The sequence below is a fragment of the Ricinus communis genome, chromosome 5, assembly GCF_019578655.1.
Source record: "Ricinus communis isolate WT05 ecotype wild-type chromosome 5, ASM1957865v1, whole genome shotgun sequence".
Taxonomy (NCBI): Eukaryota; Viridiplantae; Streptophyta; class Magnoliopsida; order Malpighiales; family Euphorbiaceae; genus Ricinus; species Ricinus communis.
In genome coordinates this window covers 3,059,722-3,080,412 of record NC_063260.1, presented here as the reverse complement: position 1 = coordinate 3,080,412, position 20,691 = coordinate 3,059,722, and the positions used below count along the sequence as shown (strand labels likewise).

General features: G+C 32.9%; 4 protein-coding genes and 1 pseudogene across 16 annotated transcripts; 3 read left to right on the top strand and 2 right to left on the bottom strand.

Annotated features, from left to right (window-relative positions):
* Window positions 1-2,822: 2,822 nt before the first annotated feature.
* On the top strand, window positions 2,823-8,803 carry LOC8278119. Of its 13 annotated transcripts, none has more exons than XR_007215933.1 (8): window positions 2,824-3,129; window positions 3,573-3,772; window positions 4,107-4,567; window positions 4,691-4,756; window positions 5,886-5,949; window positions 7,141-7,215; window positions 7,366-7,452; window positions 8,371-8,803. XR_007215933.1 is itself a non-coding variant. In XM_025159934.2 (4 exons), the coding sequence occupies exons 1-4, from the start codon at window positions 2,979-2,981 to the stop codon at window positions 4,728-4,730; spliced, it is 852 nt and encodes a 283-aa protein (XP_025015702.1). In that variant the 5' UTR covers window positions 2,825-2,978; the 3' UTR covers window positions 4,731-4,960. The 13 variants fall into 13 exon arrangements, 1 of the variants encoding a protein (XP_025015702.1); XR_007215927.1 differs by having other exon boundaries at window positions 8,358-8,803; XR_007215932.1 differs by lacking the exon at window positions 5,886-5,949 and having other exon boundaries at window positions 2,823-3,129; window positions 8,358-8,803.
* Window positions 7,174-10,150, bottom strand: LOC8278112 (two pore potassium channel c). Its single transcript, XM_002534021.4, has 2 exons — window positions 9,045-10,150; window positions 7,174-8,061 (listed from the first exon to the last, which is right to left on the bottom strand). Exons 1-2 carry the CDS (start codon window positions 10,052-10,054, stop codon window positions 7,917-7,919), a joined length of 1,155 nt encoding a protein of 384 aa, XP_002534067.1. The 5' UTR covers window positions 10,055-10,150; the 3' UTR covers window positions 7,174-7,916.
* Window positions 10,151-11,340: 1,190 nt separating this feature from the next.
* On the top strand, window positions 11,341-12,149 carry LOC8278113 (annotated as a pseudogene).
* Window positions 12,148-13,858, bottom strand: LOC8278115 (pentatricopeptide repeat-containing protein At2g42920, chloroplastic). The gene has a single exon (XM_002534024.4). It carries the CDS (start codon window positions 13,810-13,812, stop codon window positions 12,211-12,213), a length of 1,602 nt encoding a protein of 533 aa, XP_002534070.1. The 5' UTR covers window positions 13,813-13,858; the 3' UTR covers window positions 12,148-12,210.
* Window positions 13,859-17,567: 3,709 nt separating this feature from the next.
* Window positions 17,568-19,916, top strand: LOC8278117 (glycerol-3-phosphate acyltransferase 1). The gene is made up of 2 exons (XM_002534026.4): window positions 17,568-18,484; window positions 18,911-19,916. Exons 1-2 carry the CDS (start codon window positions 17,753-17,755, stop codon window positions 19,790-19,792), a joined length of 1,614 nt encoding a protein of 537 aa, XP_002534072.2. The 5' UTR covers window positions 17,568-17,752; the 3' UTR covers window positions 19,793-19,916.
* Window positions 19,917-20,691: the final 775 nt, after the last annotated feature.

Here is a 20,691-nt window from a genome sequence, read left to right as displayed (position 1 = left end):
AAACTCATTTTGAGCTTAGAAAAAATATATAAATTTACACTTGAATTGAATTTTTGATGTAATTTTCATTTTTCCCAACATTCCACAGAGCTTTTTACAAGCTAAAGAATAATTTTTTTTTTTTTATATACTCAAGTAAAGTCTTTTAATTTAAAAATATGGGATAAAAGACTTTTTGAAATGTAAGAAATATATTCGTGAGTAATAATTTGAACAATAATGATGACATCAAGATTTTTGTGTCTTTTCTTTGGGTTCTCTTGGTCGTGCAAATTTTGAGAATGCAAGTTGGATGCATGAGCTGAGATATTATCTTTCTGATTTTAATTAAAGATGCTTTTAATTCCAGTCAGTCACTGAAAAAAGAAAATGAAACGGAGAAAATGAGTTTTTTTTTTTTTTTTTTCCTGTTTTCCTTTTTCATGTTTTCATTTGATTTTAGTTTTCAATTTTGATTTAGGAATTTTGGTTTGGATTTAGGAATTTCCATTTTCATTTTGACTTGAAGTTTGGAATTTTGATTGTTGATTTAGAGATTATCTACTAATTTTTTGCCTTTTGCATTTAGGTCCTTTCAAGGACATTATCATTTAATTCTAAGACATTTTAACTAAAAGTAACGATTGATTAATGAAAACTTTAAAATAAAATATTGGAGGATGTTAGAATTAATTATTTTAAATAAAAATATTTACTATTACAATTTTATAATAATTTAAAATGTTAAAATAATTCATCTTAATTTTTCTCCTTAAATGAAAAACTAATAGTTTTATTATGCAAATTAAAATATTTTATATTAATAAAATTCAGTATTAAGTTCTTAAAAGTTTTAAATTTTTTAATTTTATACTACTAAGTTTTAAACTTTTATTTTATTTTATTGAATTTGTGTATTACTTTTTTAAAAAAATAAATATGAATATTATATTAATGAAAATTAATAAATATATTTTAATTTTAAAAAATAAAAATAAATATCAAATATCAATAAATACTCGTAAAGAAATTTACTTTTAACAATCATTAACTGTATTGATGAAACACCAGATTGTAATTCTATAAAAAAAATACTCCACTTAGTAATACTAAGCTAAATATTAATTTTATAAGTATCTTTTGAAGATCTCAATTTTTTAAATATTAAATTGAATTTCTATAATGAAAGAATATAAAATTTCTATAAAACGAGAATTCAACACTCCCATAATCGAAGAATCATAAAAATATTAATATTTATTTATTAAATTAATTAATATAAAATAGAAAAATAGAAAAAACATCACGGTTTAAAAATTATTGATGGTAGATAAAAGGTAAGATTTTGATAAAAAATAAAAAAAATAAAAAATAAAAAGAGAGAAAGAAGAGAACCGCTAAAACTTTCCTGTTTGTAGTATTATATGGGGACATACTTATGTATTACTTTTACTTTGACCAAAAATATAAGAGCTTACAAAATAAAGATTAAGAGATTTTCTATTTTTCTTTTTTTTTTTTCTATCAATATTTCTACCTTCGAATTTTCTTGATTTCCATCCAGATAAAAAGTTTCATAAAGTGGTATATTTTTATAGCATATCTCGTTAAAGTGAAAATGGAATTCATCCTTTATTTTTTTCTTTCCATTCACTTGGATCTCTTCCGTTTCGTCGATTTTGTCCCGATTCACTAAAAGATTTAGAGTTTAACAATGCATTTTTGCTTTATATATTTGAGGTTTAAAAGGCAATTTGCCCCTAAACTTGGTATTGATGGCTGATTTACCCACTTTTTTGAAAATTCTATCACCAATTTATCACTTTTGGCCAATCTATCTCCTTTCTAGCTAATATAAGCGTGTGAGGATCAAAAAACTTAGTTTAGATGCGAGTGAGCAATGTTTATTTTTAAGGAAAAAAATTTAGGTATATGTTTCATAGAAATAAAAGAAAAAGAAAAGACAGGCATTTAACCACTTCTATTTAAATAAGCAAAAGACTTGTATTTTACTTATAAATTGTAAAAGAAAAAAATTTACTTTCACTCGAGAGCACGTGGATGAGATGGTAAAGATTTTTTATAATTTAATTAAAGTCTTCAGTTTGAATTTTGGATATACAGTTTCGTTAAAACTCTTAAAGGAATATTTTACCACTTATAAGGGTACTACCCGACACGCTCTAAATTAACTCTAGTATATAAAAAGAAAAAGACATACTTCATTACTGTTAAAATGGAGTAAAAATAGTCCGCATTTTATATGCGATTTGATGATATTGTGTAGCATACGTACTTTATTTTTCTAAAGGTTTAATGATAAAGAATTAGAGACTGTCTTTGAGACAAAAATATTGGTATTTGAAAATTATTTTTACTTATTAAATTGTTTAGATTATCTAAATGATTTGCAATGTTGTGGAGTTGAGCTGCTGTGATTGTTGTTTATTGCAATGAATATTTCTTTTTTGCTCTTACTACGAAGATAACTCAAATATGTTGTGACCGAGTTGAGCTCTTTGCTGTGATATATTGTGATTGCTATTTTTATGATATCTTATTTACAACTGGATTGTTGTTTTGAATCTCTAAAAGAGTCTGAAATTTGCTGCGATTGTTATTTATATTCAATATAATTCATACACCATAATCTTTAATTTTAGAAAATCTTTTTAGTGCCGTTGAAGAAGAAGAAAGGGAGAGAGAAACAGAGATAAATTCTGTCATTATTATTATTTATTGTGTATTTAATATTCTTTTCTCATTATTTATTATATCTCTTAGGAGATTCACGCGATGGTATCAGCTAAGAAAGTGGATATACGAGCCAAATGTGGCAAGTTGGTGACTGAATTGGGCAGTTTCAGAAAAAGTGGGTAAATTGGCCATCAATGCTAAACTCAGGGGGCAAATTGCTCTTTAAACGATATAGCGGCATCCTGTAGTGTATTGTAGAATTCCCCCAACTTGAACCACACGGGTTGGAAGCCGGGGGAGTCATGATATTGCACAGTGCGGCTATGGTGGCACTTTGTAGACCGTCTGCACTTAGGCCAGTGTGCTTGGCTTCCAACACCAAAATCAACACCGAACAGCTACGTACCCAGCTTGATCAGCTTCACGTGGAATCCGATACTACCAGAGCCAAAGGTTAAATTAGACTGCAACATACCCTTTTGTCCCTTGCGTTATTTGGATGTTATGCGTGTGTTTCTACTCTTTGTTTTTCTAGCAACCAGTTAACACTAAGATTTTGATCATTTTCTTTATTTGGGTTCTTGTGGTTCAATATTAATTGGTATATGTCATTAGTAATTTGCCATATGGTGATGCAAAATGACATGGGCTGCAAGACCTATATAATCTTAATTGAGGTTTAGATGATACTAATTGCTTCTTTCTTTATTGCAATGATAAACCACTTAGTCCTTTTAGCATTTTCAGGATTTAAATTGTGTATATAACTCTCTGATTAATGGATATCTTTTGTGATTTTTTTTTTCTGCATTCATCTGTCTTTTCTGCGGATTATTTATGATTCTGATTGAGTGCCTTAAAATGCATCTGAACTTATCTTATTATTGTCAATTCAGCAAATAGTGCAAGACTGAGATTTATGCGATTATCAGAGGCAGCAGAGAAGCTTAAACGGCAAGCGGCTATTAGTATTCACTCTGGGAAGGAAAATGAGGCAAGGGAACTTCTTTTCCAGAAGAAGAAGGTTATGCAAGCTATGGAAAGATCAAAGAGTCGAATTGAATTGCTTGATCAGCTTTCTGCTAAACTTAATGAGGTAGTTTGACTTGTTAATCTTCTCAGAATTAATTTAAAACCAAAATCAAACATAAGTAGAGAGGCTAATTTATGAAAGAAATATAGATTCAACTAATTCATGTTTGAATGTAAGATATCATTCTAGTATAAAAATGGTAGATTTATGAAATGAAATTAATTTTCTCAGAGCTTGTACGTGGCAACAATTTTACTTTCTCAAACATAAACATTTCCTCCATGCATTGATGCAGTCTCTCTTGGTAATCCATCTCATATGGCAGCAATTATTGTTGCTTCAATTCATGTTATCCTGTAGCTGACCCAATCTTTAAGTCTTGTAAAACTTTTTTCAGGCAATATCTATTAAAGAAAGCTTGTTAATTGGGAATATTGCTCTTGATCTCGAGAATGACAGTAAAGATGCTTCTGGTCCGGTTCGAATTATATCTCCTAAGGAGGGAATTGTAGATGACAAAGATGAGGATAAATACTTCTCTAGTGTCCCGAATGGTAGCAGCAATCAAGACCTGCAGTTATACTCAGATGATGAAGCAAGCCGGCAAGCTGATAAAGAGCTAGGATCTCTCAGCAATGATGTCGGTATTGAAGATAGCATGGTTACAGGCTTAGTTGGTATATCCTCTTATGAGGACTTCTTGGAACATCTAGATTTACAGCTCAACAGAATTGAAGCAGAACTTGTCACTATTCTGAATGTGTCAGCCTTGGTAATCAATGATGAAGATAAGCCAAAAAATTCAAAGGTGCAACAAACTATAGAGCTTCTTGATAGTGTCCGTTCTATAAGAAACAGGTAATCAGAAAACTATTGTCTTTTCTTGTATTCACCCACTGAAGATTCCATTAGAATCATGATAATATCTTGGAGATGTCATGCTGTTTTTCATTTTTTAGTATCTGTATTTTCTTTTTACAGAATTGGCAGAATTATTCAGGGAAAGGCGGAGACAATATGAAGCTTTATATAAACTTCCTTTGGCAAGCAAGTTTCTGTCTCAAGTAAATTGATTTTTTAAGTAGTAACTCTTTGCCTACATTGTTGTAAAAAGTTATACTAGTGTAGAAAAAGAAAGAAACTCTCTTTTTGATATAATTAATAGTTACAAAATCCACATATTTGTTGATTTATAAAAAATTCTTCTGAAGGAAGCAAGAAGAAACTGGTAGCAGATCGCCTTTCCATTTATTTTTTTACGTTGTGTAGCTTCAATGGTCTGTCTTATGTTTTCATTTGAAAATGTCTGCATTTGGCGTGTAAATCTGTGCTCTTTTCTCATTGTGCCCTCTTAACTTTGAATTTCTTCAATTAACTCCTGAAGTTATTAACTCATGTTTGTCAAGTCCCTTAATTAACACTTGAATCACTTAATTCCTTTCCATAAATGAGCCATTATCTAATCTAACTTGGAGAAGGTTCTTAGGCATATGTATCTATAGTATGGCACATAAGAGGGACTTATCTAACCTTGACCAAAATATATCTACACTGTTACTAGAAAAAACTGAAAATAAATTTTTCTCAATGTGGATTCGTTTTATCTATGTTCCAACTGTGGCATAGAGGAGGGACTATTCTAACTAAATCAAATTGTTCTCTATGTATTGTTACTAGGAAAATGATGAAAAGAAATTATTGTGAATGTGAATATTTATGATCATGTGGCACATAGTGGAATATGGCTTGGTGGTTCCATTAGATTTGGCCAGAAGTAGCACTGAAAAGGATAAGTAGAAAAGAAATAGGAAAAAAGTGTCTGCTTTCTTCTAGGGCTTTCAACAATAAGAGAATTGGACCAATTGGTGAATAGAGAAGAGAGATAAAGATTGTAGATAGAAGTTGACATTTGAGAGTGTCAAGTGGAGCAAGAGACAAAGGTATTCTGGTTGAAAAGACGGTAGTCCTATTTACAGCCTTTGATGGCTGCTCAAATTCTAGGGTTCAATAAATATTCTTGGCTTTCCATGCCCTTAAGGGACATTTGTCTTTTAAAATGTTATAATGTTTCTTTTCCTCACTTTGATGTGGTTTTTCATGTGATTGTCTTCTTTAATCGACACGATCAGATTTGATGATTTTTGAGCTGAAGAGATTCTTGTTTTCTTCTTTTTAGATGTTGAAAGAGTGGACGCAATAGCTACTATGTAACTCCTGAATAAGCCTAATCCAAGGAAATGGTAATTTTATTGGAAATTATGAATTTTGAGAAAATGAGAATGATTTGATGCATCGAGGATAAAATATAGTTGTGCAAATTACAAGTCACTACACCACGCTTTGGGGATTGTTTCAAGTCACTTACACTTGTTAGTGCTGAGTCAAGTACCTCCCTTGTGTTAACATTCGCATAGTATCTCTTATTGCATTCTATCACTCATTATGCCCTATAAGATATCACATCAAATTTCATAGGGTATATTTGCTGTGGAACATGCTTGACTAGACTCTATAAAATAATTTGCACTATTGCTGATACTTTGAAGTTTAAAATAATACGGTGATGCAGATAACATGAACCTCTAATCTAGCACCACCTTACAATAGATATGTGACCATCTTGTTAGCAAGACCTCCTCTTTTAGTTATATTTACTAAGTTGCCACCTCTAGTTATTGTTACACACCTTTGCAGCTGAGCTCCATAGTCTTCTTTGTAATCGATAGTTCTACTGCAAACTTAAGCCAGCAACAATGGCAGCAAATGGCTATTTAGGATTTGCTACACAACACAATCAAGTTCCTTCTACATAAGAAAACCAGCAACAGGTTTCATGCATGTAGACACCTCTTCTTTGTTGAACCTTCGATTATTGAGGAGCAAGGGACTCCTTCAGTCAACTCTGCCACCATTTTCTCAACCTCATTGCCATAGTGATTTTCCGTCTGATCCTTGACTTCAAGAAGTTTAGATAGTCAATGTTGGCTTTAAGATGTACTTACATTGAAAAACTCATAAGAGAGTACCAAGTGGGAAACATTGTTGTTAGCTTCTGCATCTTTAACTTTCTGCTATACGAGTCTTATTGACAGCCAAACCTAGTGTTAAGCTGTTTTACCTTGAGTAGCTTATATTTTACTTCTTATACCATGACTTTTATTTTTTTGAATATTTTGCTTTGCCTCATTTTGTTTTTCTATCATTCCTGCACTGAATTATAGTTTGTAGGAAAGCTTATGGGCAAATCTCAAACCAAGCATGAGTACTTTCTTGTATTCCTTTATTGCAGTAAAATTTGAAGAGATTTGTCTGTCTGTGAGTTAATGCTGCAAAAAATGTCCTCGCAAAGTCCACAATCTGAATTGATTACTTATATCAAATCTCCTGCCTTATGTTGCACTGTAATTAAGCATATATTGGTGCATTTGTAGGTTTTCAAGGAAAGAAAAGTGGGTGGAAACTCAAGAAATAAGAGTGCAACTTTTGATACAGCTGCTTTTCTAATAGTAATCAACAGTATCTTAATAGTATTTATTTACAATTTCCAAATACCAAATACCAAATACAAGCTGACTCCTTTAGAAATTAAGCAACTGAGAGTACAATAATTTTTGGGATAATGAAGCTGTCATGGATATCTTTATAATGGCTTGCAGAAGAATACTTGCAATAATCAGAACCAGCTGACCGTGGTACAATATCAAACCTTGAAGGGGCCACCATCTGACTTGTTCTAACTCCCTGTAAGTAATGATTTTGTTTCTTTACCTACTCTTCGCCACTTTGACATTGCATTTGAAATTGTGATTTTGCAAAAGCAACAATTTGAAGTTCATGTTATGGCTAAAGTAACCAAGAGTTGAGGCACTTTTGGGAACCATTCCAAGAGCATATAGAATGTAAATATTCTTTAATGCTTTTGGACATCGTAGCCATCAAAAGTTATTTTGCAGACAAAATATTGGATAGGATTATTTCCTTTCCTCCCACAAACATGTGGACCTTGCATAAATGAGATTTTTGGATCTCATCCAAGATGAGACTTCCATGCGAGAGGGAGGATCATAGGGGATGATCCTATCAGATAATTTTCAATAAATTTCATACCTTATGGTCTGAGACCATAACAGTCACCAGCAATCTCAAACTAACCCTACCAACAAATATTTTGGAAAACCCTGTTTCAACAGGGCAACCTCTGTTTAGCTCAGCCAGCTTCCATGAGACCTGCAAGAGTGATCTTGCCACAGTTGCTATTATCTATAATATCAAATTGGTTGCAGATCAGAAGGATGTCTTTTTCTGTTATTTTCCCCATCTCCTTTAGCTTGTATATAATGAATTCAGATTTGCTGCAGCATGAAAGAAATCAACATGATGATTTTCATTGTTGCAAGTATTTGAAAAAAATGTAGAGACCAACAAAGTGAATTGTCAAGACAGCAAAAGAAACATTTTATGTACTATGTTTAATCTTCAGTACCTAGCAACTGCAATGCAAGTATCTTACTGGAATATAAACTAGTGTTAATTGTTCTTTGCACTCATTCTCTCAAAATAGATTGCCCTTAATCTTTCATAAATTCTTTAGTGGTTTTATTTTCTGCTGTAATTCTCTTTGAAACAATTGACTGAGCCAAGCCCACAGCTCTCTTTGTCAGTTGCAACAATTTGGCTCAGAACATTGCAACGGGAAGATGTATGCCATCTTCATGCTGCTTTTTTTCCAAAGAAATCATGCTTTAGTGAATGCCTCGAATACACTTAGCGACCAGGAAATTACAAGTTTGAGGTTTTAAAGCAGCTTCTCCAAAAAAAGAACTGGGGAAGGACATGTCATAGATGGCGGAAATAGCAACCCTACAGATACTCCTTTGTGTTCAGTTCTATGTTTCCTCCCTCCCCAATCTGTACTATGTTTCTGATATCATTTAATTTCTCTTCCTTGCATTGTTACGTTGTCTGACTTGCATATTGACTCAGTGGCATGTCCTTAGTAAAACCATGGGTAAGATGGATGTATACCATGTAACTTGTCTTGATTCGACTTGTTTCAACTTAAAAAATAAGGCAATAATTTAAGTTTTTTCACTAGTTTCTGGTCTCTGTGTGTTTCAACAGGTAATATGAATTTAGTGTTGTAAACTTCTTGTTATGGGATGCCAATTTCAAGTGTGTGAATCATCAATTGAAACAGATTTACGTACATGTTGAATCAAAGCATATGCTAGGATGAAAATTGGGGTGATGGCAACTTATCTAGGACCGTTAGAATCTGATACAAGCAATAGCTTTAATTAAAAACTTTGTACTTGAGAAAAATGAAGAATCTTACCTGATGGATCCATCATTATCAAGGTCAGCAGCGACCAAATCCCCAAGTGTCATCTTCTTCTGAAGAACCCATTTTGCAATTATGCGATTCCTCTTGTCAATCCTCAACTCAGCCAAGTATAGAAAGGCCCTGGCAACTGCCAAAGTGCTGATTAATAACCAAACAATTGCAAAACATCTTCCTGTTATTGTGGTGAAAGCATAATCCCCATAGCCAACGGTTGTCACAGAAGTAACAGAGAGATAAAAGCTATCAACCCAACTAAGGCTCTCAAGGAAGTGCACTGCAATCGTTCCTATAGCAATGCAGCCAAAGACAACCACCAAGGCCAAGCAGACCTTTGTTCTTATTCTCATTCTTCCTTTGGCTCTATCAATCACATAGGCCTGAACCATTGTATTGAACCGATTCTCGTCTACAGCACTCAGCAGCACTGCTTCTTGCCTATCACAAATGTACGTGACCAGTCCATTTAGCAGAATATCTATAAAACCAAAACCAACCAATATAAAAACACAAGTAAGCAACTTGGTAAATGTGGAATCCGGAATGATATCGCCAAATCCTATAGTACAAAGAGTGACCACAGTGAAGTACAAGGCATCGACTGGCCGGCTTGTAGTGGTACCCTTGAACTTTCCACTGACAAGGAAAGTAACAACAACAATAAGTAGATACAGGATTACGCCAATAAAGGCTTGCCAGACGATTACTGGAGTAGATTTCGGAGTAGGTCTAGGGTCCAAAAAATTGGTCGAAGATCCTTTGGCATCAGTGAATATAGGGGGAGCAGAATGTGATCGGTGAGGGAGTTTCCTTCTGTTTTTGTTCAAGCTGGATAGAAGATTTACATAAGAAGGAGAAGGAGAAGCATTTGGGGTCTTGACAACTGGGATAAGTGCATCATTATTGGTGATGGGATCAAGGTAACCTGAAGGGAATTCTCTCCAACTGGATGATGATCTGTAAGTATCTTTCTGTGTTGTCTTGGGAAGAAATGGTTCATCCATGTTGAATCAGCATGTATAGAAAATTTGAGAGCTGTTTTTTAGAAATATTTTTGTGAAATCTCTGACTACCTAACAACAACAACAAGTCAAATGTATTGATTCAGATAGAAAGTCTGGTTTGGATGGCAGTTGACATCTAACTGTCTGAAAGATAATTTATATTTATCTTAATTAAAATAGCAGATCAGAATAGGGACATTTGGATGGCCTTTAATTGATGATTTTATGAACTGGTATCCTACTACAAAGATTTCCTCTGAAGACTTCTCACCAATGTATTTTTCCTATTTTTCAGCTCAAAACAACAAAAGGAAATAAGAAAATATTGCAAGTGACTGTACTGTCAGAAACTAACTTATATTTGTTGGGTGTAATTAAGGATGTGGGTAGAGGATTTCATATCCAATTGATATGCATATGTAAATTATAATCATATCATAACACAGAGGATAGCGTGAAGGAGAGAGAGACGACCATACATAAAAGTGCAAATGGGAAAGGAGACAGATTAATTAACTAATAGAATTTTATTAATTTTTTAATTAATTAGATTAATTCAGTAATTTATTAATTATTATTTGATTTTTCTTTTTAATTTCTTGCGATAAAAGTTTAATAATATAGTGATTATGAATATCTCAATTGTGGGGAGAAGAATTTTAAGTGGAATAATAAGTCTTTAAAAATAAAATAGGAATAGGGATTATCAATAATAAATCTAAGATATATTATATTATAAAAAAATAAATAAATGATAACGCAAAAAGACAAATATTACATCAGATATTATAAGGACAAATAACCAAATTAAAGAAAATAGTAATGATATAATCAAGAAGTAAAAAAGAAATAGTATGCAAAATCTTACTTTTAAATTTTTCTTAATGAACAATAACGAAGCAAATTATTAAAAATTCATATACAATGTGTGAGTGAAAAATTGGTTTATATAAAAGTATAAAGGAGGGAGAGATTATCAATTTTTCCTATAAAAATTTGATTAATTTGGCTATTTACTTTATTATGAATTAATATTATTAGTTTACTAGATAGTAGAAAGTAATATTTAGTTAGTATCATTAATGTACTATTATTAAAGTACCATAATTTTAATGGTTTGGCTATGCCCAATTGTACATATTTTTGGTAATCTTATCTGTAATAAACTCAATCTTCCAACTTCATTTACAAGGTTGGTGTCACTTTTCTTCTAATCCTGATCATTCTTTTGGCTTCAGACAAGGGTAACTAACGCCGGCCTAGAATTTGAAGCATTCCTAGTGTCTCCTGAGTTACCCAATTCAGTGCCGCCGGATTCCAGAAGGGGAGACCATCAGACGGCCTCGTGGCAGGCCGGCAGGCTCAAAAATTAAGCCAAAACCACCCATTATTGTGACATGAGATAGTGCTAATGCACTTAGCGCTCATGCAATGGAGGTCAGTTCAGGGTGTGATGTAAGTGAGAGCTTAGCCAACTTTGCTAGGAGGAAGCAGCGTGGAACCAGTGTCACCCTAAGACAACCCGCTTCGTCTGGGGCCATTGTCACCCTTCATGGCCGATTTGAGATACTCTCCTTGCTAGGATCAATATTGCCTCCATCAGCTCCACCAGGGATTATAGGGCTAACAATTTACTTGGCAGGTGCTCAAGGACAGGTTGTGGGCGGGGGAGTGGTTGGTGCTCTCATTGCATCAGGCCCTGTTGTGATCCTGGCGGCATCTTTCAGGAATGCTGCTTTTGATCGCTTGCCCATTAGATGAAGATGAAATTGTCACAGCTGTGCAGAGTCAGCATTACCAAAACAGTAGATTCCATCACTACCACCGCCACCTGGATATTACAGATCTCTTTGGAGTGCCACGAAACTTGCTTACCAGTGCCCCAAGAAATTTACTCTTGGGCACCGGGACGAACCATGACAAAATCCTGACCTAGTTAGCAGCAAATCCATTAGCATGAGTAATTCCTAACAGGTCCCAATGTCTCTGCCATTTTCACTAATATTGTTAGACATGCATCTCTGCAACAGCATTCTATATCGTTGTAACTTTTTAGCGTGGGAAATCTATGGAATCAAAATTTTGTTTCTAAATTCATCAAGATTGTGCCTCATATATTATCTGTGCTTTCACACATAATCAGTTTCAGAAACTATTCAGTTCCTTTTATTTGTTAGTGTCAGAACATCCAATACACGGTAGATTTCCTTGATTTCTGGATGCGCCCTTCCACCAGCAACAAATTCATGGACTTCCCCGCCAACTTCAATACAACTACATCCAGGTTCTTTCCCTATATGATTTTCCTTCAAAGTAAGCCTTTCCTTTAATGCTTCCTCAAAATTATTGGCGGCGGCATAAGCATTAGCCACGAGTACAAAACTTGAGCTTTCACTTGGATTTAACTCTATCAAATGATTTGCTGCTCGTTTTGCCATCTTAATGTTTCCATACTTGCAGCAAGACCAGAGCAGAGATCCCCATATAATGGCATCTGGATCTACATGCATACTTCTTATTAACTCCTCTGCCTCTTCCAAGAGTCCTGCTCTGCCCAGCACATCAACCATACAACTAAAGTGTTTTATTCCTGGTTTGATCTTATATTTATCTCTCATCAGCAAGAAATAGTCCTTGGCTTTATCCACCATGCCAGTGTGATCACAAGCTGTCAACACAGCGATGAAACTAACATCATCCGGCCTCAAATCTGAAGACTGAAGCACTGAGAATAATTGCAATGCTTCATTTTCTTGACCATTCATTGCTAGGCCTAATATCATGGAGTTCCAACATGATAATCCTCTCCTGGGGGCACTTTGGAACACCTGAACAGCCTTATCAATGCTTCCACACTTGGAATACATATCTATAATTGCTGTAACAACAATGGGATTCAATTCAAACTTCTTCTTCACCATATAATCATGAATCCATTCTCCTTGCCTAATTGCTCCTAAACAAGCACAAGCATTTAACAAGCTTACCATTGTAAACTCACTAGGCTCAATCCTTTCTACTTGCATCTTCTGAAAAAGCTCCAATGCATCAAAAAATCTACCATTCCTTACATAGCCACTGATCATTGAATTCCAAGAAACCGCATTCCTCAATGACATCTTATCAAATAACCTTCTAGACTCATCAACTAGTCCACATTTAGCAACTCCCATAATCATTGTATTCCAGGCAACAATATCAAAATCCATTCCTCTGTCAAATACTTTTCTTGCTTCACTCGTGAACCCACAATTCACATACATAAACAAGATTGTGTTTCGTATAAAGGAATCATTTTCAAGTCCCAATTTAATCATTTTCCCATGAAGCTGAGCCCCTTCACTAGCAAGGTCAAGCTGAGCAAAAGCCTTAAAAACTGAAGGGTAAGTCAACCTTTGAGGTTGAACTGGAGAAGTGAGCAACATATCAATGTATAAAGAGATTGAATTTTGCGGAACAGAGCTTCTGGAGAAGCCTCTAATGATAGTATTCCATGCAAATATATTTGGGTTTTGGATCTGTACAAAGACTAGGTAAGCATAGTTGATGTCACCGGCGGGAGAAGCGCAAAACGCTAGGATCCGGCTAGCAGCATTAGTGTCTTTGGCTAGACCAGTTTTAATGAGTTGAGAATGGATCTTTTTAAGGTCTTTCATGGTAGTGCAATTTTTGTCCAGCATGGAGAGATAAGTTTGGTCAGAAATCAACTTGGATATGGTAGCTGGTGATGGAGGAAGCAAGCAACAGAATGGTACCATTTTCTATGGCTCTGGTTGTTCTGTTTCTCAAGTGTATTATCCTTTTTTTATGCGGTGAAGACGGGAGCAGAGATGGCAATTTCCCCTGACCCGTGGATGGGTATATTCGTAATCGGACCAGTAGTGACGGGGCGGGAACGGCCCCCGCCCTGTAACACCCGAATTAATATATTTAAAAATTAATAACAAAATATTTTTATTATAAAAATATATAAAATAAGTATATTAGATATTATTCGAATCCAATCTAACTTTATTTTAAATAAAAAATCTTTCTATCCCATAACTTCACTCTTTGATGTGGTGGGAATGAGGCGAAATCCGCTCTGACCCGTTCATTGCCATTCGTAAACAGAAGAGAGTGTGAAAAGGGGTTCTGCATTCGGGTGCCAAATTATTAGAACATCCCTTAAATAGAAAGTGTATGTTTTCCTATTAAAAATAATAAATATTAATTAGATAATTAATTTACATTATAAATTATATTATTCTCGTTTATTATTTTGAATAGGGCTGATAATTTTTCATCCAATTCGATTAAATGTCAGAATACGACACGTAATTAAAAGGATTTAGGTTTAAAATAAATATATTTGGATCATAAATGGGTCAATATGGAAAAAAACTAGATTTAAGCGAGTTAATTTGTTTAACCAACGAGTAACACTATTAAACACGTTTTATTTAAATAAATTTATAAATTAATAGATAAATACAATACATATAAATATATTTATTATCTCTTTTCATATATTTATATAAATAATTTTATTATCCATAAAAATAATTATATTTTAAAATAATAATTCAAATTTGAGTCATTTTATTATTAAATAAATATATATTTTTTAATAATTAGTTTTTACTTAAAAATATATTTTTAAAATTTTAATTTATTAAACGAATTATACAGGTCGACCCATTTAACTTAATTAATAAACGTGGTTATGTTTGAATTTGATGTTTTGACACGATTAGGTAAACAAATCATGTTTGAGTTATCCACTTTTATATTATACGAGTATATGACACGATTAAATACGACAGGCCACGTATTATCAATCTTAATTTTGAGAAGATTAAATTGTTGTTTAATGATAAGAAAAATATAAAATATCTCACACACTTAAATTTGTTTAAGGAAGAGTTTAAATGAGCTAAATATATAAAAATTTAAAATAAAATATTTATACATTTGAAAAAATATACAAATTAGATTTTATCCCTTTCTTTAATAGTCAAGTGCTAAAAGTATTTAGACCATAAAATTATGTAATTAAATTATAACTTAAAAGTTAACTAAAAATAATAGTTAAATTTAATGGACTACTATAATTATTGATATCCAATAGTGTATAGATGAGATAGTAAGGATCTTCTATAACTTAATTAAGGTCTCGAGTTTGCATTTTGGATATGCAGTTATGTTAAAACTCTTGGAGAGTGATTTGCCATCCATAAAAATCCTAATCGGCATACTCTAGATTTAACTCTAGATATATATATTTCATTATCTACAAATAAAATTGACGTCATCCAATATTCATTGGTTAAAATGTCCATTAGTTAAATATAAATTATTCATCATCAATAATTAAAATGCACACTAAATGTGCATATGATATTATATAAATAATAATTTACATAAAAAAGAAATTAATGTTCAAAAAATTAAAAAGAGCTCAAATCTGTATTTAAGAAAACTAATTGGTATTTATTTGTTAAAAACAAAATGTTCACCTCTCATAAATAATTTATTGGGTTATATTTGGATATACATTTACAGTGACAGTTGAATAAATAGACTATATAGATCATAAAAAGCTAGCATATTATTTAGAAAATAAAATAAAATATACATTAAATGTGGATATGATGTTCATGTAGTATTTTTCTAATAAAAATGCTAGCATATTATTAACAACTATAATTAATGTTATATAGTAAAATAAGTATAAATACACTTAAAATATAAAATATTAAAATCATAATAGAAAAAAAATATTAGTAATAATAAAATACAAAATGAAGAGTTGAGATGTATAAAAGAACCATTTTATAGTATATAATAATTTATACTTGCAATGAATTTAAATTTTTTTTTTGTTTTTTTCATTTTAGTCATTTAGACATTTAGTGACATAAATTACTAATTAATCCTTAATTAATACCATTTCCAACTTTATAATTTATAAAATATGTTTCTCAAGAAAAATAATTCACAAGTTTTAATCTTAAAACGTGGTGTATTATGTACCCGGCTCGAGTTATTATATTGATAATGAAAAGGTGGCCCATAAAAGAGCCCAAAAGCACACCCCATAAGTACCTAAACTTAGCCTAAAAAAGCAACAAAATTTCGGTCCAATAGTTTCGGCTCACCAAAAATTTGGTTTCGGTCACGTTTATTCATATCTTAAAAAAGAACAACATAAAGAAAAAAGTTAATTATTGGATTGGAAAGTGCATTATTGCATATTAAGTGCATGATAATAATAATGGGACATCCAAATCAAATGACAAGCTAAGGAGAACTGCATGAACATAACTACCCATATGAAGAAAAACTCAGGAAATATCCATTTTAAAAAATTCTAGTAGATTCTAATTCACATGCTCATTGAGATCTACCTAATTCACACTTTACATTACCTACCTTTGTTGTAGCAAAAAATATTAATGTTGATTGCGAATCATGATTTGCATGCATGATCATCAATTATCCAAACCAGAATAATAAGCAATAATTAATAACAAAACATACTAATTATTTCTGCTAATGAAAATTGCATGAAGCTAACTTTGGTTGGTTAATCTGATTAGTTTATCGATGGTCGGCAAACATAAATCTTTATATATTTTAAATATGTGTTTTTATCTAAAGATGATATATATTTATTAGTATTAAATTATTATATATCGATTATTCTAATATTAAAGTGTAACTTACAAGGTATCAAAAGCATATGAAATAAATCACCGAGACATCAAATGAGAAAAAAATAGTAAAATTTTATTCTTTTATTTATTACTAAATTTTTTATTTTTGTGAATGCAGGGTTGAAGAAACATACCGGAAAATAGTTATTGGTAAAATACCGGTGAGCTCTCAACAACCCATTAGGCTTAATAGTAAAATAAAGAGTCTTTTAAAAAAAAGAGATTAGTAAAGAGGTGCATTTGATGTTACTATTACCAAAAGTCAAAAGGCTTAAAATGTAGTTGAACCTTGCTGTGCCTTTTGACCCATTTAGGAACTATTCGAATTGAGGAAGGGGAAACAAAAGTCAAACGATCACATGGTGGATATGGGTTATCTAACTTGAGATAGGTCCACGTGGATATCAGATCAACTCCATTGATGAAGGTTCTTAAGTTTCTATCAAAGCTATCTTTACAGCCTGTTGACGAACAGTAGAACCTTCACCGTACCAAAAAGTTTCACGCATTTCTATGTATAAAAATGAAAATTGTTGGAAATTCCCATAATTTAGATTTTCAAACTGAAAGGCGGTCACCAACAAGCCAACTAACCCTGTTGCTAATGCTAACCCTGGAAGGAAAATTCGTATGGACAAGCAATGTCGTATGCTCCTTTAAAAGAAAAGACAAATTATGAATGACCCAAATGAAAATTATAGCTGCAAACATAGATGAAATTGAAAGCAGGAAACCATAAAAAGGATTGCATGCAATTAATGCTAGCGGTGGGGATAACCAAACCCAAATACTGTGGTCAACTTTTCCCCCTTTCATACACAATACCCTTTAATGACTTATAAATATTTTCTGCATCCTTCCACTCTTATTCACAATCCACTCTTTCTCTTTCTGTGTGTTTTACTTTCTTTTTCTGTCTCTCTGCTTTCACACTGAAGCATTAAGCTTCTTTTCGTTTATTAATAAGGCAACGTTGACATAGAACCAATTAAGAGAAGCCATGGTCTTCCAAATGGTGATTCTCAAGCTTGCACACTGGGTCTTGTACCGGCTGTTAGCTAACTCTTGTTACAGGGCTGCGAGGAAGATGAGAAGTTATGGCTTCTTCCTGAAGAACCCATCTTTGAAATGGTCACAACAGCAAGCTCAGTTGTTTCCTAGTGTGAGCAAATGTAGTTTGGAGAACAGGGGCTCTGACACAATAGTTTGTGAAATTGATGGAGCCTTGTTAAGGACCACTTCTTTCTTCCCTTATTTCATGCTAGTCGCTTTTGAAGGTGGTGGCATTCTTAGAGCACTGTTTTTGCTGTTATCGTGGCCTGTTTTGTGGGTTTTGGACTATGAGCTCCAGTTAAGGGTCATGATTTTTATAACCTTTTGTGGGCTTAGGAAAAGGAATATCGAGAGTGTTGGTAGGGCAGTTTTGCCTAAGTTCTATCTAGAGAATCTTCATCTTCAGGCTTATGAGGTCTTAGCTTCAACCGGGTCTAGGGTTGTTATCACATGCATACCTAGAGTGATGGTTGAAGGATTTCTTAAGGAATATTTGAGTGTTGATAAAGTGATGGGTACTGAGTTGCACTCTGCTGGAAATCATTTCACTGGTCTTTTGTCTAGTTCTGGTTTGCTAGTAAAGCATAGAGCTCTCAAAGATTTCATTGGAGACAAAACGCCTAATATAGGGCTTGGAAGTTCAAGACTCCGTGACCAGCTCTTCATCTCTCTTTGCAAGGTATATATTCTAATTAGTTAATACCTAGAATTAATTTTGTTGCAGAGAATAAATCAAAGAATACATATATATATATATATGTAAGTTTTTATTCTTTATTTTAATAGGCATGATCCTTGTAGACTGCACCTTGAAGGCTTAATAGATTCATAAAGAATTTGGTTTAGAACTATTTCATTTTAGGATCATTTTGACATGCAGAAACCAAACTATTTTCTTTCTTGTGGATGATAAATGAACCTTTACTGTATGATAACTGATCGTTGCTACATTAACGTACAAAATGAAAGTACAAATCTAATTTTTACGCAAAGAAGCTTATATCTAATTTCTTACAAAGATTTCATGTTAAATTAAATATAGTTAAAAAGAAAAAGATAAAATCCTTATTTCTTTTGTTCCAATTTTTCTTTGTGAATGTAACAGGAAGCTTATGTGGTGAACAAGGAAGACAATAAGAGCAATGCAAGTGCAATAATGACGAGGGACAAATATCCAAAACCTCTTATATTTCATGATGGAAGACTAGCTTTCTTGCCAACCCCATTGGCGACTCTTGCAATGTTCATGTGGCTTCCTTTTGGTGTACTTCTTTCTATCTTTAGACTCACTGTGGGTATTTACCTTCCTTACAAATTAGCCCTATTTTTGGGCATTAGTAGTGGCATAGAGGTGAAAACCAAAGGGAGCCTCCCTCCAATTTCAGGGCACAAAAAGGGAGTTCTCTACGTCTGCACTCATAGGACACTATTGGACCCGGTTTTTCTCAGCACATGCATAGGAAAACCATTGACTGCTGTCACATATAGCCTGAGCAAGATGTCTGAATTAATATCACCAATTAAAACAGTCAGGCTGACTAGAGACAGGAAGAAAGATGGGGAATCCATGGAAAGATTGTTAAATGAAGGTGATTTGGTGGTATGTCCTGAAGGAACCACATGTAGAGAGCCATATTTGTTGAGATTTAGTTCACTGTTTGCAGAGTTAGCTGATGAGATAGTCCCCGTTGCTGTAAATACCAGTGTAAGCATGTTTTATGGCACCACTGCAACTGGTTTGAAATGCTTGGACCCAATCTTCTTCTTGATGAACCCTAGACCTAGCTACCATATTCACATCCTTGAAAAGCTTCCCAGAGAACTCACATGTGCTGGGGGAAAATCTAGCTGTGAAGTGGCCAATTATATCCAAGGAAAACTGGGTGAAGCTCTGGGTTTTGAGTGCACTACTCTCACAAGGAAAGATAAGTACATGATGCTAGCAGGAAATGAAGGAGTTGTCAAGGATAAACAAAGAAAGCACTAGATATATATGTATGTTAAACTATATATACCTTCCACTCATTGTATGAAGTTTCCAGTTTTTCCTCTTTTTCTTTTTGGCCCTTTTTTTGCTTTCGAACGACCTGTGTGTACTTTTGGTTTGGTTACTTTTGTTGATTCTTCTATGCTTGGGATGCATCCATTCTGCTGTTCAAGAACATTCTTGTTCATGTGACACTGCAGAAAATAAGATTAAAATCTCAAAACTTTGTAAACAGACAGTAAGCATGTGCGCATTGAATTACAAGGTACTGAACCCAATAAAATATTGAAAGGCTGAGTAAATTGTTTCAAAACTGATAGCAGAAATACCAAGATATTTTGGGCATTAATTAGAACACAATAAAAGATCTCAAATTAAATATTACCACATTAATAAATTAATATGAACCAGCCGACCATGCATGAACTAGAGTTAATTAATTTCCTTCCCAACTTAATAATTGATATACATTCAACTAAACTAGCCGTCACGCTTTCTTCTTTAACACTCGGGCCTTGACTCAGTGGTTGGTATATATTCCAATTTGAGCAAAGTTTTGGAAGTTCTAATCTTATACTGATTCATAATAAATGCGGAATAATAGACTTAATAGTGAAGTATTTTATTATTCTTATTTACTATTCCCTTTTGTTCCGGGAGGAATAGCTTCTCATCATATTGCAGCGGGTAATTGTAAATTGTAATAAAAAAAATTAAAAATTCTATATTAATGCTTATTTACTTTCAGAAGGAAGATCACTTTTACTTATTTATTCAATAAGTATCTTCTTCTTCTTTTTTCTCTTGATAGAGGATTTAATATGCTTCTTATTTCATAATTAATCTCTATAATTTTACTATTTCAAATTATATTAATCTTTACAAGCTATATTTTATAC

Coding starts and splice junctions, on each gene's coding strand:
- LOC8278115 (XM_002534024.4), bottom strand. CDS start 13,812: ATGGTACCATTCTGTTGCTTGCTTCCTCCATCACCAGCTACCATATCC.
- LOC8278117 (XM_002534026.4), top strand. CDS start 17,753: ATGGTCTTCCAAATGGTGATTCTCAAGCTTGCACACTGGGTCTTGTAC. Junction 18,485..18,910: donor TCTTCATCTCTCTTTGCAAG/GTATATATTCTA, acceptor TGAATGTAACAG/GAAGCTTATGTGGTGAACAA.
- LOC8278119 (XM_025159934.2), top strand. CDS start 2,979: ATGATATTGCACAGTGCGGCTATGGTGGCACTTTGTAGACCGTCTGCA. Junction 3,773..4,106: donor TTTCTGCTAAACTTAATGAG/GTAGTTTGACTT, acceptor AACTTTTTTCAG/GCAATATCTATTAAAGAAAG. Junction 4,568..4,690: donor GTCCGTTCTATAAGAAACAG/GTAATCAGAAAA, acceptor TTCTTTTTACAG/AATTGGCAGAATTATTCAGG.
- LOC8278112 (XM_002534021.4), bottom strand. CDS start 10,054: ATGGATGAACCATTTCTTCCCAAGACAACACAGAAAGATACTTACAGA. Junction 8,062..9,044: donor GATAATGATGGATCCATCAG/GTAAGATTCTTC, acceptor TTCATGCTGCAG/CAAATCTGAATTCATTATAT.